The 25,828-nt window shown below is 36.3% G+C and overlaps 1 protein-coding gene across 1 annotated transcript in view; it reads left to right on the top strand.

Moving 5' to 3' along the window:
• Window positions 1-25,828, top strand: part of ADCY2 (adenylate cyclase 2) — a 203,583-nt gene that overhangs the window by 146,033 nt on the left and 31,722 nt on the right. Inside the window, exons 13-16 of the mRNA XM_057370791.1 lie at window positions 2,783-2,852; window positions 5,132-5,229; window positions 10,860-10,944; window positions 22,261-22,398. Coding sequence (XP_057226774.1) covers window positions 2,783-2,852; window positions 5,132-5,229; window positions 10,860-10,944; window positions 22,261-22,398 — 391 coding nt within the window. The remainder of the gene's footprint in view (window positions 1-2,782; window positions 2,853-5,131; window positions 5,230-10,859; window positions 10,945-22,260; window positions 22,399-25,828) is intronic.

Genomic DNA, 25,828 nt, shown 5'->3' with positions numbered 1-25,828 from the left:
TGCTTCTGTTACTCAGATTATTAATCAGCTGAGTATTACACCTAATTATTAAATGTTCATATGCCACATTTCAGATTTTTTTTTTTTATCTTTTAGTCCTATTAAATGGTATTTGGATTTAGAAAAATGTTTTTCAGTAATTTTAGAAGAGTGTTGATAGTTACAGSTCACAGATGGAACACAGTGAAAGAGGATAGGTCATGATAGGCAAAGACTTTTGATTATACTAGACTTGCCTAAAACAGCTGTCTAAATTTGGGCAGTTTTTAAATGTCTTTAGATACACTTGTTCTGATAAATGGATTTTAAAAGTGATGTTTTAATGTCAAAAGTAAAGCATAGGTAATCCCTGTTTTATCTAATTAGTACATAAAATTCAGAGAAACTTGGGGATTCAAAAAGGTTTCTGAAAAGGTTTCAGCGCATTTTGTGAATTGCATAGGAGATTGCAGAAAGATAAAAATGATCTTATCAGAAAGGCTGAATGTCACCTTCAAAAACTAGATTCCCTACCTAGGTCTGTATTGATTTGCTGAATGAATCTCTTAAAAGCAATGATTCAGTTGATTAATATCTGGGAATAAGTTGTCAAAAGTGCTGATTCCTCAAACATCAAAGTAATTCAATAATATTTTARCTCTGTGGAGGCTAAGCACACAAAACAGTTAAATAAAATGTTTCCTACATTTAGGACACAAAATGGATCACATTTTTGTTTTCTTTATTAYTGTGCATATTTTTGTGCCTCAATTTTTCATCTGTAAAATGAAAATAACATTATCAGCTAGAGTAAACAAGTGATTGTGAAACTAAACTTTTTGCCTCTGTGAATCAGGAAGCAAACTTGTAAGAAAATCTATGAGAAAACTGGCATTTTTAACTGTTTTTAAGTGTGAAGTTCAGACTGTGTAGCAAATAGGCCTATGACTGAATGAAGAAAATTAGAAAAAAATATTATTTCACGAGTGAGTGAGGAACAAAGAGGTCCTGTGCCTCAGCCATTAGGGCGTCCCATCCCACTTTGCCCTCCCTCCTCTGTCCTTTGCACTTCGTTTGTGTTGTACTGTTTCTCTCATCTCATCTGCTGCCTAAAACCAATATAATTTTTTCCTCAGCTTTAAAGAAGAACTAAAAGTTTCTGCAAACGTGCACTTGGAATGTGGGTTATGAGGCAGCACRTGCTCTAAATGGCACTACTGACTTCACATGCGATCAGGCGTGTAACCAAATGAGCCCCTTGGGAGTRGATCTGCACAGAGAACTTTTTAGCACTGTGCTGAGGGTAATTAAATCAATCCACCTGTCAGATAGCATAAGAAAAAACAGGAAATTAATTGACTGTTTGGAGAAGAAGGTTACTTCTTGTTTAATTTTTGTAACTAAATGGAAAATTACTCGCATTTTAATTTTCACAGTTTACCAAAAATGTTCTGCAAACTGAAAGTTTTCTCCAGTAGATTACAGGTGAACCCAAACAAGGCTGTGCTAAATGTATACCAGCTTTGCAGTTGCCTTTTTTCTCAGAATCCTGACTATGATCAGACATAGATGGGAACGATTGCAGAGCAAACTGGGAAATGTATTTTTGAATTAAGTGTTCCGAGAACTGAATGTGTTTACAGACCCTTTTTTAAATGAAACAGATTGCACAGGAACAGGGACAGTCTCCCAGGCAAGGAAACAAGTACTTTTGATTTCACAAATTAAAGCTAATAGCTTACACTCCACTCTGTCCACTCCTGTTCTCCAAGAYATTAAGGATATTTTCCACTGTGGTTCACTGCTGGTACTTATTTGCATTGCAGACTGTCAGTTGAGACATTCCCTTTTATTGAGAAGGCATTAGCTACACTACTAGTTTAGAGCCTAATTTAAAGTTATTGCTGGAAATGTTGGAAAAAAATCTCAGTCCCTGCTGCTATTGTTCAAGCTCTAATACTGCATGTCCACAGAGCTAGTCTGCTTAATTAATTTTTTGTTTTCAAATTTGCCTTGTGCCCTTGAGGTAAAAGCAGCAAATGTTCCCTCTTGTCATTTAGATATTCTATATCTTTTCAAGTGCCAAATAAAATAAATGCAGACTTTTATTTTAGAACATCTCATTTTACAAAAGTTGTGTCAAGCTTTTGTCAAGATTCACTTAGTTTAAAATAGATTTGTTGTTTCAATGCAAGTCTGTATGCTTTTTTTCATGTTAAAGTAGGGTAGAAGTTTTTATAATCAGCAAAAACATCAAAATCTACCTCTGTATTAGAGGTCTGTGGTCCAAGAGATGAATACAATTCAAAGACAAAACTCCTCCATCACTTTTAATAATGTTTCTTACATTTTTGTTTGCGGTAGGAGTTTGTGAAGTCCAATTTCCCTATCCATCACTCCTGCATGTTGTAACCTGCCTAAAGGTACCTTGGGAAGGACTGTTTTTGTCTCAGGTTCTCTTCTGTCGGCTGGATAGGTTACAGTATTTTGGACATGAGTGGAACACCACTGTTAGCATTACATCATAAAAATCTCTCCCTTGATTCTCCTTAGGAATGARCAACAGGAAAGCAATTGTTCATCTGAGCCTTTGTTTCACATGTGCTTTAGCAACTGAAATCAARCAGGAGAGGGGATTTGTAGTTTCCCTATTTTACTGTCCATGAAATTCACCATATGCGTTACAATGCACAAGAACTTGTTTTATTCCAACTGATTTTCTTMCTTTGCTGCATTTCAGGAATATAAAAGGGCAGGACTACTTTATTCCTATGTTAGTGATAATGTTCCTTTTCTCTTCTAGGCAGTGGCTTAAATCTGAAGACATTCAAAGGATATCACTTCTTTTCTACAATAAGACTTTGGAAAAAGAAGTAAGTTGTTTTCAGTAAATTTAAAGGGTCAGGCCTTTTCGTTGTTTTATGGCTCTCTAGACCTTGATTGTATTTCTACACACTGACAYAGCTTCAGCAGGAAGACTGGGGAGTTGCCTCTTTCTGCTTTCTCTTAAGAGTAGGACACCTGATGGCTGAACAGCTGTGCTCTCCTTCAGGGAAGAGGAAGGTTTCACCACAACTGACTCTCTCTCAGTGAATTTGATGAGAAGGGGCTAGAGGAAGTGTTACCACACTGTGCTGACACTGTCCAGCAAGCGTCCTCTGTGTCCCATGTGGTGGTCAAATGCATACGTCAATATTTATGTAGATACCTTTCAGTTCGAAACATCTGAAATGATTTTCAGATTCTCTCACAGCTCAGCAGAGTTGTTTTCCCAGCTGACAAAGGCATGTGCTGCTTGGCAATGCCCTGGGGTGGAAAAGGTTCCAAGGCTCCTTGAACCTGTTTTGAAGACGTCATAGGAGAGAAGAAGCAAGACCTGGTGTGGTCTCATCCTTAGTGTTTGAGGGTTCAMTGACTGGATCAAAGCTGTGCCTGGCAGCACATTAAGATTTTGATGTGGGYGTAACTAACCAATGAATTCTGAAAGAGAACTTGAGAGAAAAACATCATATGTGTACTTTGGACAATGACTTGGGAGAAAATTTGGGAGCTAAGTTATTTGGCTGAGTCAATACACCCTGTGGAAGGCTAATCTGTTCTAGATGTAGAAGGCTGTGGAACAGCAAAGAGCTAATTATTATTTTTGGATCCCCTTTTTAATACCTTTCTTCACTGCCTTTTAATGACTCACCAGTCCAGTCTCAACTTTAAAGAATTTAGTCAGAAGACTGCTTTTGATTTAAACAGAAGCTTTTCAGGCCCTGTGGGACCTGAGACTACAGAAAAAATAATAAAGCAAAATAATTTTTTAACCTAAGGAATGAGTTKCCTGCCTTCTTTAGGAAATGTCTGGAGAAGTGTGAAGCACTGAAACAAAGTTAAAAGTAGATTGGAATTCTGTGAAATTTTAATAGTAGCTCAAGGTCCAAAATCATTGAACAGGACCATGACAAACAGATTTGACAGGTGGAAGAGCAGAACTTGCTGCAAATGTACCCATCAAGCAAAGACATATTTGTGCCTTATAATTCAGTTAGATAAGTGATAAGAATTGCTTTTAATTTGTCTTTCAATAGTAAAAAAATCTGTTGTGTTGCCAAAGTCAATTTCTACATATTCCTGTAAAGTTTTGTGTTCTGGTTTCATAGGCAGAGCTTGGCATTAAGTGCAGACACACAGCTCTKTGCTTGCACTTGGAAGGCACAGCTCAGGCACTTTCCATTTTCTGAAGTTGGCAACTTGAGCACTTTGTGAAAATAATCTTTGGTATATTTTTTTTTTGTAATTAAATCTTGAACTTTTATCCTTCGGGAAAAAAAAATCTAGTATAGGGTAAGTAACTTTAATAGCTACTTAGAYAATTTCTTTTTGAGTACTTAATTGGTTTCAACCTAGATATATCTATCTCAAATAGCAGAGCAACTCTGATAAATATTTCATTGCTGAATTCTTATGTCTCTAGACAGAGTAATTAGAGATAAATAGATTTTTCTCATGACAAAACAGATCAAATTGACTCTCCTAAGAATATCAAGTGTTTAGTAGTAACAGTGGACATATGAGGCCTTTTAAGAAGACATAAAATATTTTAATTGAAGTAATAATATAGATTCAGTAAATACCAGTGTGATTGCTAGCTGTGCTCTGTAGCACAGTTTACATTTTGCTACTATTTGTGCTCAGCAGTTTCCTGTCTAAAYTAATGTGAAATTTTTTACAATTGTTTTGGCCCATTCAGTATTTATCAATAATTGAAAATCAGATTGAGGAATTAATCACAAATTGTTGGCAATTCCTAACAATGTTTTAACATATGCTTTCCCTTTTTTTTGGTGGGTTTTCTTTTTTTGGGGAGGGAGATGATTTTGTTGATTAAACTTTTTATCATGGCTTTGGAGTAGTAGTTTGTTCAGTGGAGGARCAAGGCAAACCATTTGATATGGCTGTTTTTCAGTAAGCAAAAGGATTAAYACTATGTCTGATAATCCCTAGCTCTGTGAGAGTGGATGAAAAGTCACTGAAGAACAGCAAATTTACTGTTGCTAAAATCTGCCTATATATATGTGCACCTTTAAGCTGAAAATTCAGTTGGATGATAKTTCATCTGCTTTGGCAATTGCATTTTTTAACATTTCCTTTTATTTTCTTCTAGTATCGAGCAACTACTTTGCCTGCATTCAAGTATTATGTAACCTGTGCCTGTCTCATATTCTTCTGCATTTTTGTTGTGCAGATTCTGGTGTTGCCAAAGTAAGTGTTATTTAGTGTGTACTTGTTCCTATCTATATTTGCTCATTAGTGTAAAAAAAACCCCAAGAAGTATAAGTAAAAAAAATTGGAATTGTTGGATTACAATGTCAATTCATGGAAATGAAATTGAATAGAAAACACTGGGRATTTCAGCCAATTTTCAAAGTTAGGCTTGTTGCTAACTTTAAACACTGTCAGTAGTGTTGTGCCAAACATTAGTATAAATTCTTCATTGCTTTTAGGCTTTATCTTTGCATTTAAAAGTAAGTGTGACAGTTGCACACTGAAGTGGGACAAAATGGGTTGCAGAGCTAGGACTGTAATAGATAAATGTATTTAATMTATCACTATGATAATACTGCTGTATTAAGCATGAAAACAGAGCATTCATAGTAATAAAGTGTATATTTATAAAATTAATTTTAGAATAYCAATCTCAATTTCTGTAATAATTCTTTTAATCAGAATTTATATATTATGAGAAGATTTATGTATGCGCATGTTCTAGAAAGGCTGAAAACTGGAAGGCAATTCCAGTTAAGCATGTTTTATTAGACTTCTTAAAATTAAATTTTGCTGTTGACTCTCTACACAGTGGAAAGTTGGTATTTGTTTTATAGGAATTGTTTCTACAGCAAATACTTCTTGTTCCCTGTCATACAGTATTTCTTAGCTCATAGTCCTTTCTCCTGTAGAGTACCTTTAGGATTATTATCTATAACCACAGTTGAGTGATTTGTCTTATTCTGTAGTATTTATTCACTTACTTAACTCAAAGCCAGAAGGAGCTGTTAGGACATTATAAATTGACTTTCCATTCTGCAGACTTATAACATGTGTAAAGTTTTATGGACTTCTATTMAGATGTTACAGAAGCAATTTCCCAGCTATTTCTAAAACGGAGACACAAACCAAGGGACACTCTTCCAAGCATTCAGCAGTATCCAGCATGTGGTTGAGTCTGACTGCAGGGATATTAAAAATGTGAAATTAAGACACGTGGCAAATGTTATTTTACAAGGTCATAGTGACAAGTAAAGGAATTAATTCAGGGAAATTCATGTTCTGCCACATCCCGAAAGCCAAAGGTGGATCTAACTACTCTTGTCCAGCACTATGATTTTTGAATGTATTTTTTGGTTTTGATTTCATTCATGAAAATTAATCTAGACTTATGATYAATTTTACATGTAGTAAGATGCTAATTTTTTGCTCTATCCTTACTATGTTGCTTGAMCCAAWTGTTCAGCTCATATATCAGARTATCAGTGAACTCGAGGGAGCTGWACCCAGCTTGTTAGTATTTCTGCTWTTCCTAACATCAGAGCAAAAGACCCATGTGCTTTATCATTTTCATTATCAAAATGTTAAACATCTTATGATCCTTTTGTAAGGCTGGATATCAAATTGTGGAAGCAAAAGTTTAAAATCAGGTATTACCAACRTGAATGGTATTTAACTTCAGGTGGTCTGTGGATTATTTTAATAGATGTAAAAATGGAAGACAGAAAGGCAAGTTGATATACAGGCACCTGCATCTTTTCTGGAAAAATTGGAAGCATTGCAAATTTAATAAAAAACCCCAACACCGCCCCCACCCCCCCTCCAAAAAAAAAAGTTGAAAAATCACCAGTGTATGTAGTCATCACAAATGCTACTTAAATTGAAAATACTCTGATGCTGCAAATGTTATTTCCTGCTAAATTCTATCTACCTTTCTGTTTTCTTCCAAAGATTCTGTAGAATTTTTAAATGGTGATCTAATGAAGACAGGGAGATGAACTAAATCTGTCACTGGGTTTTATTGATTCACTATTCCATTAATCTGGTTTTGCAGTAGTGTAATATCATTGATTTCTGTGCAGGCACACAGCCTGCTACTTAAAAGCCGATTTGAAGATATTGGATGATGAATAATATTCAGCAAGTTGCAAGTACAGRGTAATATCTTCATGGTCACAAGACATTTTTTTCAAGGCTGAAATAATTTATTAATGTTTTAATTTTCTTGGGGTCAGTAAAGTGATGTGGTGCTTTAATAATAAGCTTCACACAAAGAGGTAATTATAAATTTAATCAAGAAAACAATATCTTGGGGTGAAATGTATGATGAGGACAAGGTCTTCATTGGCAATAAAATGAAAGCAAATCTGTATGATTACATTTCCTTGGAACAGGCCTGCAGTGACTCTCTAGCATTCTTGATTTACCCACTGAAATATCTCTAGTAATTCACAGCAACTCTACACTCCTTATTTAAGCAGTCAACTAACACAGAATTGGTAGTGTTGGTTTTTTGAAATGCAAACTGGTGAATTAATGAAAGTATATTTCTATTGAACTGGAGATATTTCTTATAATATTCAAGTAAGGGATTTTTTAGATTTTAGGAATATTAAATTCCTAAAAATAATTTAAGATTCTTCCCAAGTCTTCACTCATTGAGGCTGCTGTATTGAGGAAACTCTGTCTTTTTGTCCTGATTTATGCCAAACTAACAGTTGTGGTTAGGAGGCCTTGATAGAATATTTTCAATCAGGCACAACTGAATTTCTTTATGGGAAAGGTAGTACTTAAAAAGTTTGTCCAAAAGCAGGCATGTAAGATTTAAGATGGTATAAATGAAAGAAAACCATCATTGGTACCTATTTTTCTGCTGTAMTAAGACAAACAAACAAACAAAACCCAACAATTCAAGTGGAATTATAAAACTGAACTGATGTTGTTTTAACATTGAAACTGCTATACAGTCTCCGTAGCTACTGAATCCTTTGATGGCTTAGTAAAAGCATCAGTTGTTTAAGAAATAAATAACTATTATTAGATACCATCAAGGTCTGAATTCAGTATTGGCTTGTAGGGGCCTCATCATTTGCAGTGGTTTCATTATGATTTTATCACTTCAAGAGAATTTGCAGTCCTATAGCTCAGAATATGGATATCAATTACTTGACAAACTAAAGAAATTCTCTGCATTCCATTAAAGGACTTGTGCCATGTCACACATTTTTCTAAAAGTTACAAAACTGCAGAAAAAAAAACCCCTATTCTTTTATGCATTTCTCAATATTTTTGTAAATAAATTTCTGGTTTTTAGTTAAATTGTTACTGAGATATAAGTATGTATGAATATAGTTTTCTTCCAATCTCATATCTCTGATAAAAATAAATACTTCAAAAGAGATATTTGCTAATGAAACCAGAAAAAAAAAAGCAGGTTTGGCTAAAATAATAAATTATTTAGACRTGGAACTACCCAAAGCCTGGGAAGCTGCCACATTGCTTCCTCAGTTTTAAACTGTCCCTCTGTAGGTTATGGTCAGGGGTTGTCTTGTCTGGGTTTCTGGTGGGGCACTGTGGCAGAGAGCAAAATGAGCTCATTCCTTGAAGCATGGAAGAGGCAGGTAAAAACTTACCTGGCTTAGGGGATTTCAGGTGCTCTTTTGACTAAATATTTTGCCTGAATCTGCCAATGCAATGCATTTGGTAACTCTGCACAACAAAGGCAAGATTAGTTTACTGYAAAGACTTGTACTAGTTTTGTAATGTTCCACAAAAAATAAATCATGTTATGGCTTTCCTACAGTTATTGCCTCAAATTAGACTTGTTTATGGTGGCACTTATTTTTTATTATTTTGCTTCCCTATATAGCATTTTCAGCCCACTTCTTTCCTTCTAGGAGCAGCATGAACTTTTGTCTTAGCCTAACTGCAACAGAACTCCTGGTGTTCCCAGAAAAGTATGGGGTGTGAGCAGCAAAAATGCTACTTGTTTTTCTGTTTTCACCACTCAAATCTGTATTCTAAGATAACACTTTTCATTATCCTCAGTCCTTTTTTCTTGGTCCTGTTCACCTTGCTCTGTAATTCTTGTGCCCCCTCAATAACATCATTGATTATGTGAAACAGCTACAAAGACCTTTTGTTCTTGCCTGTTGCCCGGGAGATTAAGTACTCTTTGCATAAGCTCTCTTTATGCCATGTTAATTTTATTTCCCTTGCTCTCCAGTTTCTCTCACAAACATCTTCATTCCCTCTTCTAAAAGCATGCACTCCAAACTTGACTGATAAGGTTATTCTTGTGTTGAGTCATTTTTTAGGATGTGCAGGCTCCTTTTTTGTATTCTTCATATCAGAGAAAGAGTAGATATAGTTTGAAATGTAGAAATGGTTCCTTGAATGTTAATGAGGGATATAAATGATTGATAGTGTTTATGCATATATAAAAAATAAACCTGTTGCTTTTCTAGTTCTCTAGGGTTGGGTTGGGTTTTTTTTCATTTTCTTTCATCTCTTCCGTTGCTTACAGGATTTTCAATTTCTAAGAATAGAGACTAGTTTTAACACTGATGTGCAGCTTACTGTCTCACTCTTGATGAGAAGTTCTTGGAGAACATGTATTCATAAGCAATAATGATCTTCAAATGACTTTCAAAATAATTTTTTTTTCCTAATTAACATAAATTTTGAATTACCAGTTGTTTGTTTTTCATCAGCTGTGCACATCAGCCCAAAATCTGATGATTAATACTTAACATAGATAAAGTTCTCTGAATGATTGGCAGGGAAGCTCATCAGTTACTCTCCAAAATGTTTTTAATGGCMTCAGATTGGTTGGTGATGTTAATGCTTTTTTGTTCTTTCCTGAAAAGAGCTTGTATAACACTGTTATTAAAACAGATCACAATGTTTCCTAMTATTCCAAACATATAATGTTTGATAAAATAAGATGTTTGCTGATGCTCAAAGGAGTTGAAGGATATTTTTTAATTCTGTAAAGGTGTTAAATCTGGGATTCAACCTGAAGACATACTCAGCTGAGGAACTTCATGACTGCATCTAGTTCCTATGCTTAAACAACTGGGTTAATCCAGAGCTCCTGGTCTTCTCTTGGCATTTATTAAACATAATTAGGTTCCACTGCGTCTTTCTTTAGGCAGATGTGGTAAGAAGCTCTCAYATGGTGCTTGATGGAGAAATTATGCTCTACTTTGGTATTCCTGTAGAGAGATTTCATCGTTTGCAGAATGAATGCATGAATGAATACACAGATTATTACTGTATCCCTGTTCACTGAGTATCCAGGGGTGCTGCTTTGGCTACACCTTCCTATTTATAACACACAAGAGAAGGATGAGCTGGAGCTCTGAGTCAGGATGGTCAGCATCACAGATAACACAGGTTCTGCTGCAAGATACTAAAAATGGACATCACTGGCACGTGCTGTTTTCAGCCTTTTAGGGCTGAATGTGCACTACCAGCAAGTTTATTTTGTTTACCTATTAGACACTTTTATTAACAACATGAAAGTAAAGCAATAAGGATCTTCTTTAATATCGGCTTCTTAAAGTAACAACGAAATAAAATATTGCTGCTGTAAATGTACTTTGTCAGTATATGTGTGGAAATTATTAGCTTTCATGGTAATAGCAAATCAAACATTCCTGAATTGAAAATGGCAGGGGAAATTCCTGTCACTCCAGTAAGGTAACTGCTTTTCCATGGTGTTGATATTTAGAACTTGCAACTTACACGTAATAAATTTTCATATTATCAGTCTTATAGACAAAAAAATGTCGTGCTACAAATGTGCAACAAAAAAATTAATACCTGTTTTCTGTTTCTTCTAGAACGTCTATACTTGGAATTTCATTTGGGGCTGCGTTTCTCTTGCTTTCCTTCATATTGTTTATCTGTTTTGCTGGACAGCTTTTGGTAGGTATTCAAGGAAATCTAATCCRTTAGTTGATGGTTTCTTTGAAATAACATGTTCTGATTTTGCCAAGTCTCTCTGCCTTTGCGGAATACCAGTTAAAGGGAAAAGGCTGGGCACACTCAGGCTTCTGTGGACATTGTTTTGTCCGTGGTGATTTTCTGTGAAATGTCCTCATTTATGTGGAAAGCAGAAAATGCCAATGCAGTYGTTGTCTGTATCAACACTAATATTCTCTAATATTCTGTTTCTCATATGAAGCTGGATCAACTGAGAGGTTTTCATTATTGTTTGATAGATTGCTTTTTCAAAATTTTTTTGCTACTGTGCTTACAGAAGGTAATTCATTTTATGAGTGCTTTAATTTGTRGGACTGTGTATTTGTTTAAGTATGGTGTAGGACCATTTTCTGAATTTAAAAAATATTTCACCATAACAATTTAGTTTGAAATATAAAAATGTTRTAGTAAAGTTCCAGTTTTGRCACTGAGTAGTCCAGGTGTTATAAYACCKATTAGTGTRTGTAATATTRTGCTGAATTTGTGTATTTAATTCAATATTTGCACAAATATTTCAGCATTTCAGCATGTCCYCCTTTCAGTTATTCTCAAATAGATCCAGCATAGAACTCCATCTATAAKAAGGAGTTTCAGAATTTCTAAGAAAGTGAATCCAATCTAAATGTGGCATCCTCACTCTCTGTCTTTGCATAAGGTCCCATAGAGAAAACTAAATTGTCTTTTACAAAAAAAGAAGCACAAGGGAAAGACAATTACTTCAGYATGCAGTAAAACAGTAAGAAAAGGTAGTTAAAGACAGAAACAAAGGAAGTAGGATTTTATAATTTCTCTCTCTTCTCTTGTGATGCTTGTAACTAACCAGAACATGTTTGTTAGAAAATATAGTTAATGTACATTTCAGTTGTCTTTCCAATAAGTTAGGGATGCTACCACTTCTCAAGAATTAATCTGAAACATAATGCAATGATATTCTTAAATATTTTTAATCATTAGAGTGAGGTCTTAGAGGTATTGCTATTACTTAACAGAAAAAAATTACTTCTCGTTTAATGTTATACTTGATTGCTGCTTGGTRTTGAAGTAAATTGAGAGTAAAATGATGAAGTCAGAGTGCTGTTTTTAAATAAGAATTTTTTTWAAAAAATCCTTCAAAGAAAAGCCAGACTTTTCCTGCAGGAAAGCAGGTGCTAATGAAATGGTATCAAGAAGTGCTGSCTTATGCACTCTCCTGGGGCTTTTATTTCTAGTGTTACTTAGGAGGAATGCTAACACATTTCTCTGCATTTAAAGGGATGGCTTAGCAATATCCCAAGTCAGGATTGTGTAGTTGTGCCACTTGAATAATATCTAAGACCTATTTTCAATGCCTTTTTGTCTGTGCCACGTAAATACTGTAAATAGTTCCCAGAAATGGAGATGTATCATTGCATTTCCGATGACATGCCAGTTGCCATGTTGTAACCTAATTAACCTGAAGAGGAGTTATTCATGTCCTTGTCTTTGTGAGTTCAGCTGCTCTCACACAGWAGCTGTGCTGCTAAGACGATTTCAGAAAGTTAGGACCATAGTTGATGTAATGCTGTCTTTGCTTCAGGAGCATGGATGTAGTTCTTGAGATGGTGGGTGAGAAGCAGCTAACAAAAGAAGGTTTTCCTTTCCCGTGTTCTCTCCCTAAGATTTCTTTCTTTGTGTCAAAATTTATTCCTTTGCATCTTTAAGTACAGGGACACCCTATTTTGGTAGCATATTTGTTGCGCTATCTGATCCTTAACTGTAAATGTTTCCTTTGTGGAAGAAAATGTCTAAAATTTCAAATAAACCTGTATCAATAGCTGAGTTTTCACGCAACAGTGACAGGATTAACAGAAATCAGGCTTTATCATCCTAAGGCTGAATTGGTTTGGGTTTATTTGTTTTTTTTCTCGCACCTCTTTTTCTAAAGAGGTATATTTTGGATTCTCTTATAGAAGGCATGTAGAAATGTGCACATGCACCTGCACGCAATTACAGAGTTTAAAATTGCCAAATATTTCTCCTCTAAAAATGCACAAAAAAAAAAAAAAAAAGCCAAGAATTTTTTTGTGCGTGTCTGGCCCTGACAGATGAACTGTGCTGGGTTAGCTATTGGCCAGACACCCACTCAGCTGCTCATTCACTCTGCCTAACTCAGAATTATGGGGCAGGAAAACAGGATGAGAAAGCTCCTGGCTTGACAAGAGGCAGGGAGATCACTGACCAAGTACTTTCATAGAAAAAGCTTCCATCAAAGAAAAATTTTGGGGAAAATGGGTTTAATTTATTGTCAGTTAGAATAGATTTGGATAGTATGAAACAAAAAGAAACATTAAAGCCACGCCATTACCCCTCCCTATCCCAAATTCAACTCCACTCCTCTACTCCAGAGTTCCCTACCTCCTGTCAGGCAGCACAAGTGCATGTGGAGAGTGGTTGGTGCATAGACATTTCTCTCTGCTGCCTCTTCCCTTCACATTTCCATCCTGCTCGATTTTAGGGTCTCCACAAGCTGCAGTTCCTTCAGGAACACCACCCGCTCCAGCATGTGTCCTCCATGGGCTCTAGTGCAGCCATCTGCTCCACCATGGAGTGTGTGCTCCTCCAACCTTGGTGTTCCTCTGATGTTTCTCTCTTTTTGTTCCCTCCTCCTCTCTCTGCTCAACATTTTGGGTTCTCTCTTGCCCTGGTGTTCCCAAGCCAAGATCAGGCCCCACCACCAACCTGAGCACTGGCACCTGGTGCATGAACTTGCAGTAGCAGTCAAATGTTTACAGGACTGTTGTAAGATTTACAGAGTGGGACCAGAAATGCCAGTATAGACAGATAAACCTAAATTCAGATCAGGACACCAGGCCATCACTGTGTGACRTGCTTGTCTTGTGCTTTTGACACTTTGCACTCTCAGTCTTCACCTCTTGTAAATGGTCATCGCCACCACAGAGTAAAGCCCACAAAAAACCAACACTTAACAATATTCTCTCCATCATTTTAATTTCATTGGCAAAAGGAAAAAATCCCAACCAGACTATAATGCTAAAATTACTAGCTCTTATGGGATTTAATTACAATATTGTAAGAAGAGATTTATGCTTACTGTTTCACTSTGAGTTTATTAATTGATTCTACTGTTCAGCAGTGCTGCAGCGTGGTCCAGCTCAGTCTGGTGTGGAGTGATAACATCAGCCATTAGAGAAGAACAGGAATTTTTCCATCAAACGATGCRGCACAGTGGTAGCTCAAATAAGGAGATTACAGACTGCCAGAGCCTGTCTTTGTCATCCCCTGGCCTTTTGCAAACAGGCCAAGGGCAGGGAGAGCTGACAGTTCTAAAAGAACAGTCATTTGCCCACAGGCATTAAACCTTGCTCAATCCTAGCTAAAATGGCATGTATCCTGAAACTTGAAGGGAATTTATATCCTTTATGTTCTAATTACTTCTTTGGTCCTATTCATTCTTCTTGTATAATTTTTTTTGGACAGTCACAGTATTCAGAGTTAAATCTTGTGATTATGAGTATTCTTGGTCATAAAGATCCTCTTTGTTTTATATTTTCATATTTTAAATGTAGACTTTTCTCTTTAATTAATTTTGAATACTTTCTTTGAACATTCCTTCCCAAGTAGAGGGGTAGRGGACAGTGATTGTCCTTCAGCTCATATATTTTCTGTTTTCTTTATCTTCTTGAAGGATAGGTGAGTTGATAGAATGCATGTAAAATGCCTCAGACCTGGTAAGTGTTAAATGTGTTTTGCCTCTTGCTGTGAATGCAAGGAAGCAGACATCTGGTAACTAAATGATACACTGGAAAATGTAATGCATTCAGTAGGAAAAAAAATCAAGCCACATTAAGCATGTAAAGGAAAAATCTTTGGGACAGCTGAGGTTGCTGGCCAAAGAAGTATTAGTCTCAAGCAGATGTTCCTTATGCACTGATGCAAGTACTGTGTCAAAAATCTCTTTACATTACCTGGGACATAYATGCACTAAATTGATATGACACATCCTTTGTGCCAGTTACTTTACATTAACATGAAATGGTTTTTTGTTGCATATGTTTACACCTTGAAAACTTATTTGATTACTTAAGCTAACTGGGAAGACAGAAGTGATATCATCTCATCTGAACAAGTTTATAGAGTCTCTTAAATACCGAATGAAATAATGACATTAGCAGAGCACAATACCAACAAAACAAACAGTAGAAAATAACRGAGTTCACAGGTGAGAAAGGTGTTTTGATTGGAGGTCACCAAAGCATTTGACAAAGGGCAGTCCTGTCCCTGCTAGAAGAGAGCACATTATTCACACCACACCAGTGTATGGTGATACACAATCTTTACCTTTTCCTRCAGGGATTTATATTTACTTTAAAGCAATTGGCATTGCTACTTAGCTGTCAGAACAACCGTRTACATTTAATACATTCAAAAGCTCTGCAAGGAAAGGAATATCAGCACCAGCCCTACTTGGAAATCATTTTCAATCTGGAATTTTAGCTTTGATGTGAGTGTCTCTTAATGCAGATATAGATGAAAGATCTAGGCCCTTTAGTTTCTTCAATAGCATGGCTTTGCTTGTAAATTAAGAGGGATGGTGGAAGGCAGGGAAAACTTAATGAGGCACCTTGGCACYTACAACAGGATCCGTGAAAAAGGCTCATCAATCCTAAAAGACATTCTGATGAGTCTCYAGCACAAGCACTACAACAGCAAATCCATCACCACTAAGTTAAATGCTATATTCAGACTTAAGGAATTGTTACAAATGTACTGATTTCGGTAACAAAAATCCTTCCTCTTACTCAACTTCTAGAGTTGGAAGTTTATGACATTAGCTACATGACTGAAACCAGCAGAAGACCTTGCCTACCTGGTGAAAACTGCAAGTTCCTTACGTGTGCTTTGCCAAAAATTATCATTTAATAATTTTTTTTAATCAGCAATTCTGCCCTTTAGTGTCTTTGCCCATGATGAGATTGTAACTGACTTTCAAATARAGAAATACCCAAGTGTGCTTTCTAATAGCAACAGTATAATGTGTGAACAATTTTTCCTATGGTTATTAAAAAAGCAGGAAAGCAGAGAGCATCCAGATTGTTTTCAAGGGTTTTTGCCTGTATTCCCTGAGAGCTGATATCCATGATGTGCTAGTACCCGAATATGGTGACAGATCAGAGCTCCTGTTGTGTGAGACAGTTTTTGGATGGTAGCAATCTCACTTGGAGATCAAGACTTGCTCAGTGTAGAACGTAGCATTTGGAACTCCTTCCTTTAGCTCAGTGCCCTGAGCATTGTCCTTAAAATGTCAAAAGGTTTGATTCTTCTCCGAACCAGTGGCTCTTTAAATATATTCTGAGAAAAACTTTGATGAGAGGGACTGAGAAGCTCTTAAAATAATACATAACACAGTGAGTGCCTGAATGAGGAAAGCAGCAGGGGAAGTGYCAGGACTGAGCTCTGACTGCCTAAAAACATATTTGTGTGGGTCAATGACATGTTCTTTGCTTTGAATGACACMGTTGAAATGAACCATTTTGACATGACCCATTGTGAAGGAAAATTAACACTCCAAAGTATGGTGAAATTAAAAATGTGGTACTGACTTTAGTTTTTSCTGTTATTTCTTTATTCGGGATTCTGGATTTTGACCAGCATGAAACATAAATTGAGTAGACTTTTCACCTGGATGCATTTTGTGTGATTCAAAATGCCTGGCTTAGATTTACAGGTGCMACCATGAAATTCAAAAGTTTGATGTTATAGTACTTATTTTGCAGTACTTTGGTCCTTTTTGTCAACATTAGGAGCATTAGTAAGTATGTAAAGTAAAAGCTTGTGCTTATATGGCATAATCCCTCTTTTCAAGCTTAGGCCAGTGTAATTGCTGTCAGCAAGTTGTTTGGGCTTGAACTTTGGTGTTGTCTTCAACTCTGAGTGAAAACGAGCATGTAAAAAAAATTAGAATTTTGTTTCTCTCGATTTCACTCTTTCTGACATCAGTATTGGTAAAATATCGAGTTTYATTTGAATATGAAATGAAAAGAGCAACAATAGAACTATAGAAAATGTGATTCACTAGTTTTCTGTAAATAAGAAGTTTTCAGTGAAGATGTTCCAACTTCAGCTAGCATGTGAAGGAGATGTGTGACAGCTCTTGCAACACTGTCTTTCATCTACAACATAGCTGTCACAATTAATTCTCACACCAGTTCCTTGATCCCGCTCAGAAAGACAGCATTCATTTTATTAAATGTTGAAGTAGCTTTTTGTGTGTGGAAAGACAGCACAGGATACATTCTAATGTCCTGAATATTCAAAATAACTTATTACTCATTATCATGCTGCACTGTCATATCAGATTTAACATRTTCAGATTAAAAGATACTACATTAGTCACCTCTCATACTACAAATACCTATTATTTCTAGTTGGGAAATAATAAACACTGAACCATATTCTGCCAGCTCCACTTAGAATAAACACTGTGATACTCTCTAGTGCTACTGAGATCTGATGTCTTGTCCTACTTGCGTACTTTCAAGAAGTGATTATTTTCTTTCYTTAATCTTATTCTGTATTTTATTCAGAAAATTGCAAAGGAGCCATAATATTTATGACAAAAAATGCATGACATAAGCTATTGAATCAGCAATCAATCTGCTTATTTCTGCTTTTAAGAGGGATTTAATGATTATTCTGCTACTCCACTTCTGCTACGAATAATTGCCCAAATTTTCAGCAGTTCTGAACTGCTGCAGTTGTACTACATGTGGACTGGATCTGGACTGCTCAAAAGTGAAATGAAGTTCAGCAAATCTGTTAATTTACATAGAGAATTATTGTTCAAGAGTGTAATGTTTTCCAAGGAATATCTACTCAATGGCTTAAAGCTTTTTAGTATTTTGTCACAAGTTTTCCTTTCAGGACCCTCACTGGCATAACAAACAAGGTGGGCATGGCASTTGTACCAAATAAACAGGGGATTTCCCCTCCAGAACTCAGAACTGTGAATTAAACAGCCTGGTAAGAAACACATCACTCTGTTAGCTCCTGTTTGACAAGTGGAAATAACTATCTGTAACTTCATTTTGGAAGTTGCACTCAACATCACTCACACTGTTCTTCAGCTCAGAGCCAGCAGTGTCTGTAATTTTAGCAATAGCAATGCAAATAATAGAATCTATTTATTAATCACATTGGCTGACTGATATATTGTTTCCTGAAATTTATGTTGTTCTCCAGACATTTTCCTAGTGATAAAGTTCCCCTTTTTCTTTTTTTCTCCTTAATGGTAGCAGAAAAACAGTTGTTTTTTTTTAAGAAATGTAGAAAATCAATCCAATTAGTTCCTTCTTGCTAAAATACATTAGCAAGGTCAGGTGATACTGTTCAAAAATCTTGTAAGCAAAGAAAATTTGGAATTACTGCAAGGAATTCTAGTACAGAATTTATGTAGTGTGTACCTGCTTTCCAGGTGCCTAGAAAACAAAGGCAGTTCTCAGCAATACATGCTGTTCTCCGCATGGACATTGCTAAGTAATCTCAGCAATTCTATACTATAATTTTTTTTCAATTATTTCTTTTAAATATGAAGAAATTTCAAATTTAACAACTGGGAGCATCAATGTTAAAGTAGAAAAGTTTAAAAAGTCACCATCATTTAATGCTGACATTCTGGTGTTTAGATATTGGGATTAAACAGAGACTTTCTGTGTGGAAGTTAATTTTATTCTCAGAATTAAGATAAAACAAGCTGTTCATATGAGCAGAAAAAAACTCAATTTACATTGTGTAGCGCTATTAAAACATGAAAGCACTTTTTTTACAACAGTGTTTTGCATTTGTTACTGAGCCATAGTTTTTGAAGTTTCAGAATTGAAAATAAGAGCAGCTAGAGCTTGTTGGGTCCAGTGGAGCTGAGGAGCTGGAAAGTGCTCCTTCCTGACCCATTGAGGCACAATTTGATGGAATTTAAAATGCAGGGAGGAGATTCTCCTGTCCCACTCCCTTTGAAGTCCCATGTGCAACCTGTAGTGAGGTTGGCCATGTATTCCCAATAGGAAAACAGGAACACACACTCTGGACCAGTCTCAGAGATCCACAGACAGGACCCACATAACGATAAGCAGTACTCACGTAAACGTGGTCAGCACTGATGGTCTAGTTCCTTCTTTCTGGAGGATCAGGACTGATGGAATATCATCACTTCCTGCCCATCACAGGAAGGACCCTTCCTGTCATCCTCCACAGGCACATTTTCACTTGTGGGTCCTTCATGTGGAATTTTAGTCAATAAAATCCACACCCAGACTCTGCCCCCTTTACAGAGTGACTGGCTCAAACCTTGGCCTTTACCAATGTAGATCTCCTGTTTGCCAACCAGTCCTGTTTGAATTTTCTCTGTGGTTACAAACACTCCCCCAAACACCCTGTGAGTCTCCCCAGGGACTGGTCTGAGATGCTTCAGCTGCATCACCCAGCCCTCAGCCTCCTCACCTTTGTCATCTCTATCCAGTGGCTGGCACCCATCCTGTGCCCTTTGCCTTCCAGTCCAGCATGAAGTTTGCCACCATTGGCACATGTGCAGGTTCAGAATAAGGGCTGCACTGACACAGAAGATGGTTAGAGGTAGAATTTAATAACAGTATGCAACAGGCTCATTTAGAAAAGGGTTCATGTGCACCCATTTTCCTTTCATCCCTTCTCATCTCCATCTACCTATGCTTGCACACCTCTGATCCACATTTCTGCCTTCCTTTCCTCTCCTGTGCCCTGTCCCCTAAATATCATGTAAATTTTCCTCATACCCACAGTGTTTTACACAGTCCCAGTTAATTCTGCCCACTTGCAAAATTGACTGTCCTGTGCCAGCCTGCAACCCTTTTAAGCAGGAATCACCTTTAATCTGCAGGGCATCCTGGAAATCAAGGTTTTTTTCATTGAGGCTTCTTGGTAGGTTTCCATCAGAAACCATGAGTGCAGCAATCTCTCAGTGGTCTTAGAAGCAGCAAATTCAGTGGCTTCTGTTTATGAAATTTCTTTTGTACYACCATCTGTCATTGTCCTTTTGATCATCACCAGTTCTTTGTGTTTAATTTGATTAGCCTCTCATAGGATAACGTAAATCTGGTAAAATTCATAATAAAATATATCTGGTTTAGACCAGATAATTTATTTTCATCATTAGCTTAGTTTCTTRGAATTTCTAATCCTAAAGACTTWCYTTGACCAGTATAGCTCCCTGTAATGTAATTCAGAAAGAACAGTGTACAGCTGTATCTATATAATTTTCTTAYCTATTTTATATCCCTAGTACTTTGTCAATGTACTTGCCTAGATTTACATCTAATGCATCTTAAACTATTCCAGCTRCTTATAAATTTCCAAGAAAATCATAGAACAATGTAAGTTAAGTTATAGTAAAGCTCCAAGAGAGCTATAATAAAGGTAAAGAGTAATTAAGGCATGATTTCTTGACTGTTTTAATTTGCCATAAATCCATGCTCCCTGACTCATTGGGTTTTAGGCAGACTAGACAGATAACTGAATGATTCATTTTCACACAGATCCATTCCCTGCATCCATTGGAACACTTCCCTTCTGTAGCAACAGCAACAATCAATTCTCTGTGGTTTTTACTTTATTGAATTGGGATGGATGAAAAAACTTTTCTAAAATCTACTTGTGTATTCAAATTGCCTTGAAATTTGCAGTGTACTTATGACTGAAGAACAAGGTTGGGAAGTTCAAAAAGGCTTTTGAGYAGGATTTTTTTTTGTTCAAAAATGCAGGTTCTTTGAGTTTGTGTATTTGGGTGGGCTTTTAATATGGGGGAGCAGTAATGTGTATATAAAAGCTGTTTTTTCCCTTTTCTTTGTCCATCCTTGAGATTCCAATGATTGCTCTGACCTTCCCAAAACTGAACTCAGATTCTGTCCAATTCAGTATGCAAAACTTCCTGTCATGGAAGGGAACAACATGTAAAGAAAGCTCTGCATATACAGAGGATCTGTCCAAATAGTGTATAATTAGGAGCCAAAGAACCAATGTGCAATTTTATAAAGACTTTATGCAAAATGTCTGCCATGTGTTGGGTAGTGGTGTAGTTCAGCCTGATGTGCCACAGTTGAACCTGAACAAATAGATCAGTGCTGTAAGTCCTGTGTTTGGTAGTTTTTTGTGCTTGAATTCTTATTTCTGAGAAAGCCTGAGCTCTCATTCCTGTTCTTGTATCTCTGCTRCTGTCTGGGGCTGGGGTGAGAACAATATGCAAAGGAATCTCCTATAATATTAAGTAAATAAAGAAAACACATTGGAAAAAAAACAATTATTTTTGTGGGATGTCATGTTTCTTAACTCTTCTTTGCCTTTTTTTACAGAGGTTTCCATAAAACTAAATTTGACATTTGAAAAGGGCACAAGATGCTTCTAGGCAACCTTATCTTCTCATTGCTAAAGTTTTGGGAAAATTAATGTTTATTGGATGTGTCACAAATTGTTTTTTATTCTGTGTGAGCCTCTTGTGCCTCTGGGCACTATGCATGTATGAATGGAGACTTTGCAATATCTTCTTAGAAGCAGATTAAATGAGTCAGAATTTTTTATTGTTAATTTTTGTCACTATATAAGAAAATTTTTCTAGTCACAAAATACTCTTTATGTCAAATTTTAAGTCCAGTTTTCTATAAAATGCTTATTTGCCTTCTAGATAATTTTAGGAAAAGGTGATTTGCTTTGCTGAGTTAGTTTCCATTTTAAATTAATTATCAAACAAGACCCCCCAAAAATGAAGGAAAACCCTGGAGACTCTCCTGTTTTGTGGGCTGYCAGGGATATATCTAACATTCATTCTGTGTCAAAGACCTTGCAGAGTCACTATTTACATTTTGAAGTTTCAGGAGGCTACTAAACATGACTCTTTCAATTCAGTATAAGCAGGACAGTTCATTTTAATGGGTTTTGCTGATGTTAAAGGTAATGACACTGCTGTCAACTCTGTATTTTGCTGTTATTATAATACATATTTAATGTTTAGTAAGGTTCTTGCAAATTACAGTTATTTAATGGAAGTGATATTGTGGCAGGTATTTTAAACAAATTTTACTTTATTTTCATGTTTAATATTGATCTATAATTCTTGTGAGACTRTAATAAATAGCTATGTGCAATGTTTCAAGATCAATCCTGGCCTCAGTCTTGTGATGTCTTAATTCTACCCTTGTTTATTCTAATAAAATATGCTAAATATTGTTTTTTTCTCTTTTCCAAACTGTTTGCACTTAGCAATGTAGCAAGAAAGCATCAGCTTCATTGTTGTGGATCCTGAAATCATCTGGAATAATTGCAAACCGTCCTTGGCCAAGGATCACTCTCACATTGACAACCACTGCTATAATACTAACCATGGCTGTATTCAACATGGTAAGGGAAAATGGGTATTTTTTCCTGTTCTTTTGTTCATTTAAGATTTGTTGTTGATATTCAGTATTTGTTTAGATGTTGAATTTATCCTGGCTATGCCAGGAGCCTATGTGTTAAGGATTGCCAAAGACAGAAATGTAAAGCAGAGCAGAAAAAAAAAATACTGAGTAGTGGAGCCCTCTGCAAGCAGGATGCTCAACAAGTGCTCAGACCATGGCTAAATTTGTTAAGGAAGAATATTATTGATAACGAATAGAAAACGATTAAGTCCCAGGTTTGAATGGTACAAGTTCCTTACTGCTGTACACTATGCTTAGAAAAACAGCACTGCTGAAAGAATGAAGTATCCCTTCAGGGGATTTGTGGAAGACTGTGTGAAACAAACTAAGCTCTATTCAGTTTTGTGATGCTCCTCTGCTGATCCCAAAATGATCATAATGTATTAATTATTGATTTCACATGCCCTTTTCTAAAATAAGAAAATTATTTAAGTTACATCAAAATTTCGAAATTCCTGAACTACATATTTGTTAGGGCTTACATCTACTTAAATCATTTCAACCTGTGCTTTTCTCTCCTAACCGGGAAAATCCATGTAATTCTATTATTCTTTTGCAACTACAGCAATTATAGAGTAAATCTGTCATTAGTGTGTTACTGTGCCTAAAGCATGAATCTAAATGATCTCATTTATTTTGAAGGGTCTGTTGTCTAATGGGATGAGAAGTATATGGGATCAAAAATCTTCCTTTGTGTTGTCCTGTTGGTTAAGGCAGATTCTGTTCATAAACCTGTGAAAGTCTTCCAGTTCAGTTCTGTGTCCAYAAAATGGGAACTCTAATATTTATTTAGGCAATGTTTTCATTACAACATTAATGCAAGATATTATTCACATTTCAAGTGAGTGAAATCCACCTTTCAGTGCTTTTGAAATTGTAACTCTAATGTTTCCTTGGGAAGCTGGTACTTTTGCTACTTAGGGTTCATAAAGGACTTAGAAATTGAAGRTATCTACACTGTTTTGTTTTTCCCAATTTCAGGGGACCCTTAGTCAATTGTGTGTTACAGTAAATATTAAATTTGTCCACATGACGTAATGTGGATTTTTAAATGTCAACACTTGAAATTTCTGGKAGAACATTCTCCCCATTTTTGTTGTTACGTTTACCTAGTCTTGTAATGTTGGTTTTCTGTTCTTTCTTTTTCCTGCTTTTTTTTTGAAGGAGAGGAGATARAACCAGTTCAATTTTCAAAACCTAAAATTCACCTAATTGAATTCAGTATGTAAGGCTGGGAGATGAGAAACTCAAAGCAGTGTCTGGAAGTGAGAAAATAAGCTGACTTTTCAGCAGTGAAAGCAGYTAGCAATGGAAACAATTATTCTGAAAAGCTGTTGATTTTCCATTTGCTGAAGACTCTATRACTTTTTGAATTATAACCTTTAGCCATGCAAAAGTTATACAACAGGATAAGCCCCAGAGATTAAGTTACTTGTAAAATGAAGATCAGAGTAGATTTTCTCTTATTTTGAGCTCTGTAAATGTGTAAGAAAAGAAAAAAGTTGTTTGGGTTTAAAGTACACTTTGAGCTAGACTCCATGCATAAGGTTATTTATTAAGTAAAAAAATGGAAAAGGAGATTTGGTCAGCAACTGTTTTTTGCTTAGATTAAATCTCTACTAGTGTGTACAGCCCACTTCAAAGTTGGCCTTCAAGAAGGAAAAGACATTCTAGCAAAAAAAAAGGAGTTGTTCAGTACATAATTTTTAGAAAAAGGTTTTAATTTTATTGGCTCATGGCCAATTTTATGTGGCCTGAATGTTATAATGAAACCTAGTAGGTTGTATTTTAAAGTTTTAGTGCCTTATCAGTAATGTTACAAATAATCGTGTTCCATGATATTCATGAGATGATAATTTTAAGTACAATTCCCACCTTGAAACTAAACCTTAATAGTTTGACTAGCAAAAATGACTTTAAATGTGATTGTGRAATTTGCATTAGCAAATTGTGGGAGAGACTCTGAAGTATCATTATTATATCTCCAAGCAACATGCACTTAATAGCAGAGTCCATTAACTGCATTTATTTCCATGAACCCTTTCAGTAGAAAAAGGCGAAATGTAGCCATTAAGATTTAATGGAGATAAAAAGTGTCTAACCATGCCACACCTAATAWATCATCATTAAGACCAAAATGTCAAATAAAACTCAGTTTCTGTGGTCAAAAGACACTGAAAAGGGGGGGGGGGGGCAATTTTATTTCAAATTAGCTGTTTCAGCAGACGTCTGAATCTCTTCTTCATTTTTGAGACACATATAGTCCTGTTTGAAGAAGGGAAATTAAAAATCWGTTAATGTATAAGTATCAAATACTTCTTAGCCAAAGGGAGAGGGTAAGCATTAGGCCTGCTGATCCCCTGAGCATGAGCTCTGGTGCTGTACAGAGAGTAGGAGAACAATCAGTGGCTGAGGAGAGCTGGATTTGTAAAGCTGACCTGCTTTAAACTGAGCATGAGGAAGTGTGCTGCACGGAGCAATCCAGGCATCCCAGAGACACGGTGGGACTGCATGACTGCACAGGAAGATGAATGAATGACTGCATGCAATCCATCAAATGGTTGTGCCTCACCATCCTCTAGGATTTGTGTGATCTCAAGGATTATGGCACGATAAAAGAGTCCTGCAACAGCCCTTGGTTGGTTTCAAGGAGTTTCTGCATCAAATGCATGAATGGTTCTTGGAACAGCAACAAGATCTCAGGGTTATACTGTCCCACCGACTCTTAACTGCTCTTAACTATCAGCTTTAAGATTCAGGATCATAGAATCATGGAATCATAGAATCATAGAATCATAGAATAGTTTGGGTTAAAATGAATATTAAAAGGTCATCCAGTTCAACTCCCCCCAGCCATGGACAAGGACATCTTCAACTACAGAGGTTGCTCAGAGCCCTAACCTGACTTTGATTGTTTACAGGAAAGGGGCATCCACCACGTCCCTGGGAAACCTCTTCTAGTGCCTCACCACCCTCGTCATAAAAAAAAAAAAAAATGTTTCCTTATATCTAGTCTGAATCTACCCTGGTTTAGTTTAAAACCATTACCCCTTGTCCTGTCATAACAGACCCTGCTACAAAGTTTGTCCCCATCTTTCTTATAGGCCCTTCAAGTACTGGAAGGTGCTCCAAGGTGAGAGACTTCTCACATGGAGACTTCTCCAGGCTGAACAACCTCAATTGTTAGCCTCTTTTCATAGGACAGGTCCTCCAGCCCTCTGATCATCTTTGTGGCCCTTCTGTAGATATTATCTGCTTTCCTGTTTTTTTTCATCCAGTGAATTTTAGCCACTGGACTGTGTCCTTTGAAAGAACATTGTTTAGGAATGTGAATACTGAGAGAGGTTTGAGTATTTTTGTTCCATGGTTAA

Source organism: Malurus melanocephalus, unplaced genomic scaffold (assembly GCF_030028575.1).
Source record: "Malurus melanocephalus ecotype Western Australia unplaced genomic scaffold, MMel_1.1 scaffold_133, whole genome shotgun sequence".
In the NCBI taxonomy this organism is placed as follows: Eukaryota; Metazoa; Chordata; class Aves; order Passeriformes; family Maluridae; genus Malurus; species Malurus melanocephalus.
The sequence above is the reverse complement of the archived record's forward strand: the minus strand, read 5'-3'. Positions and strand labels throughout refer to the sequence as shown.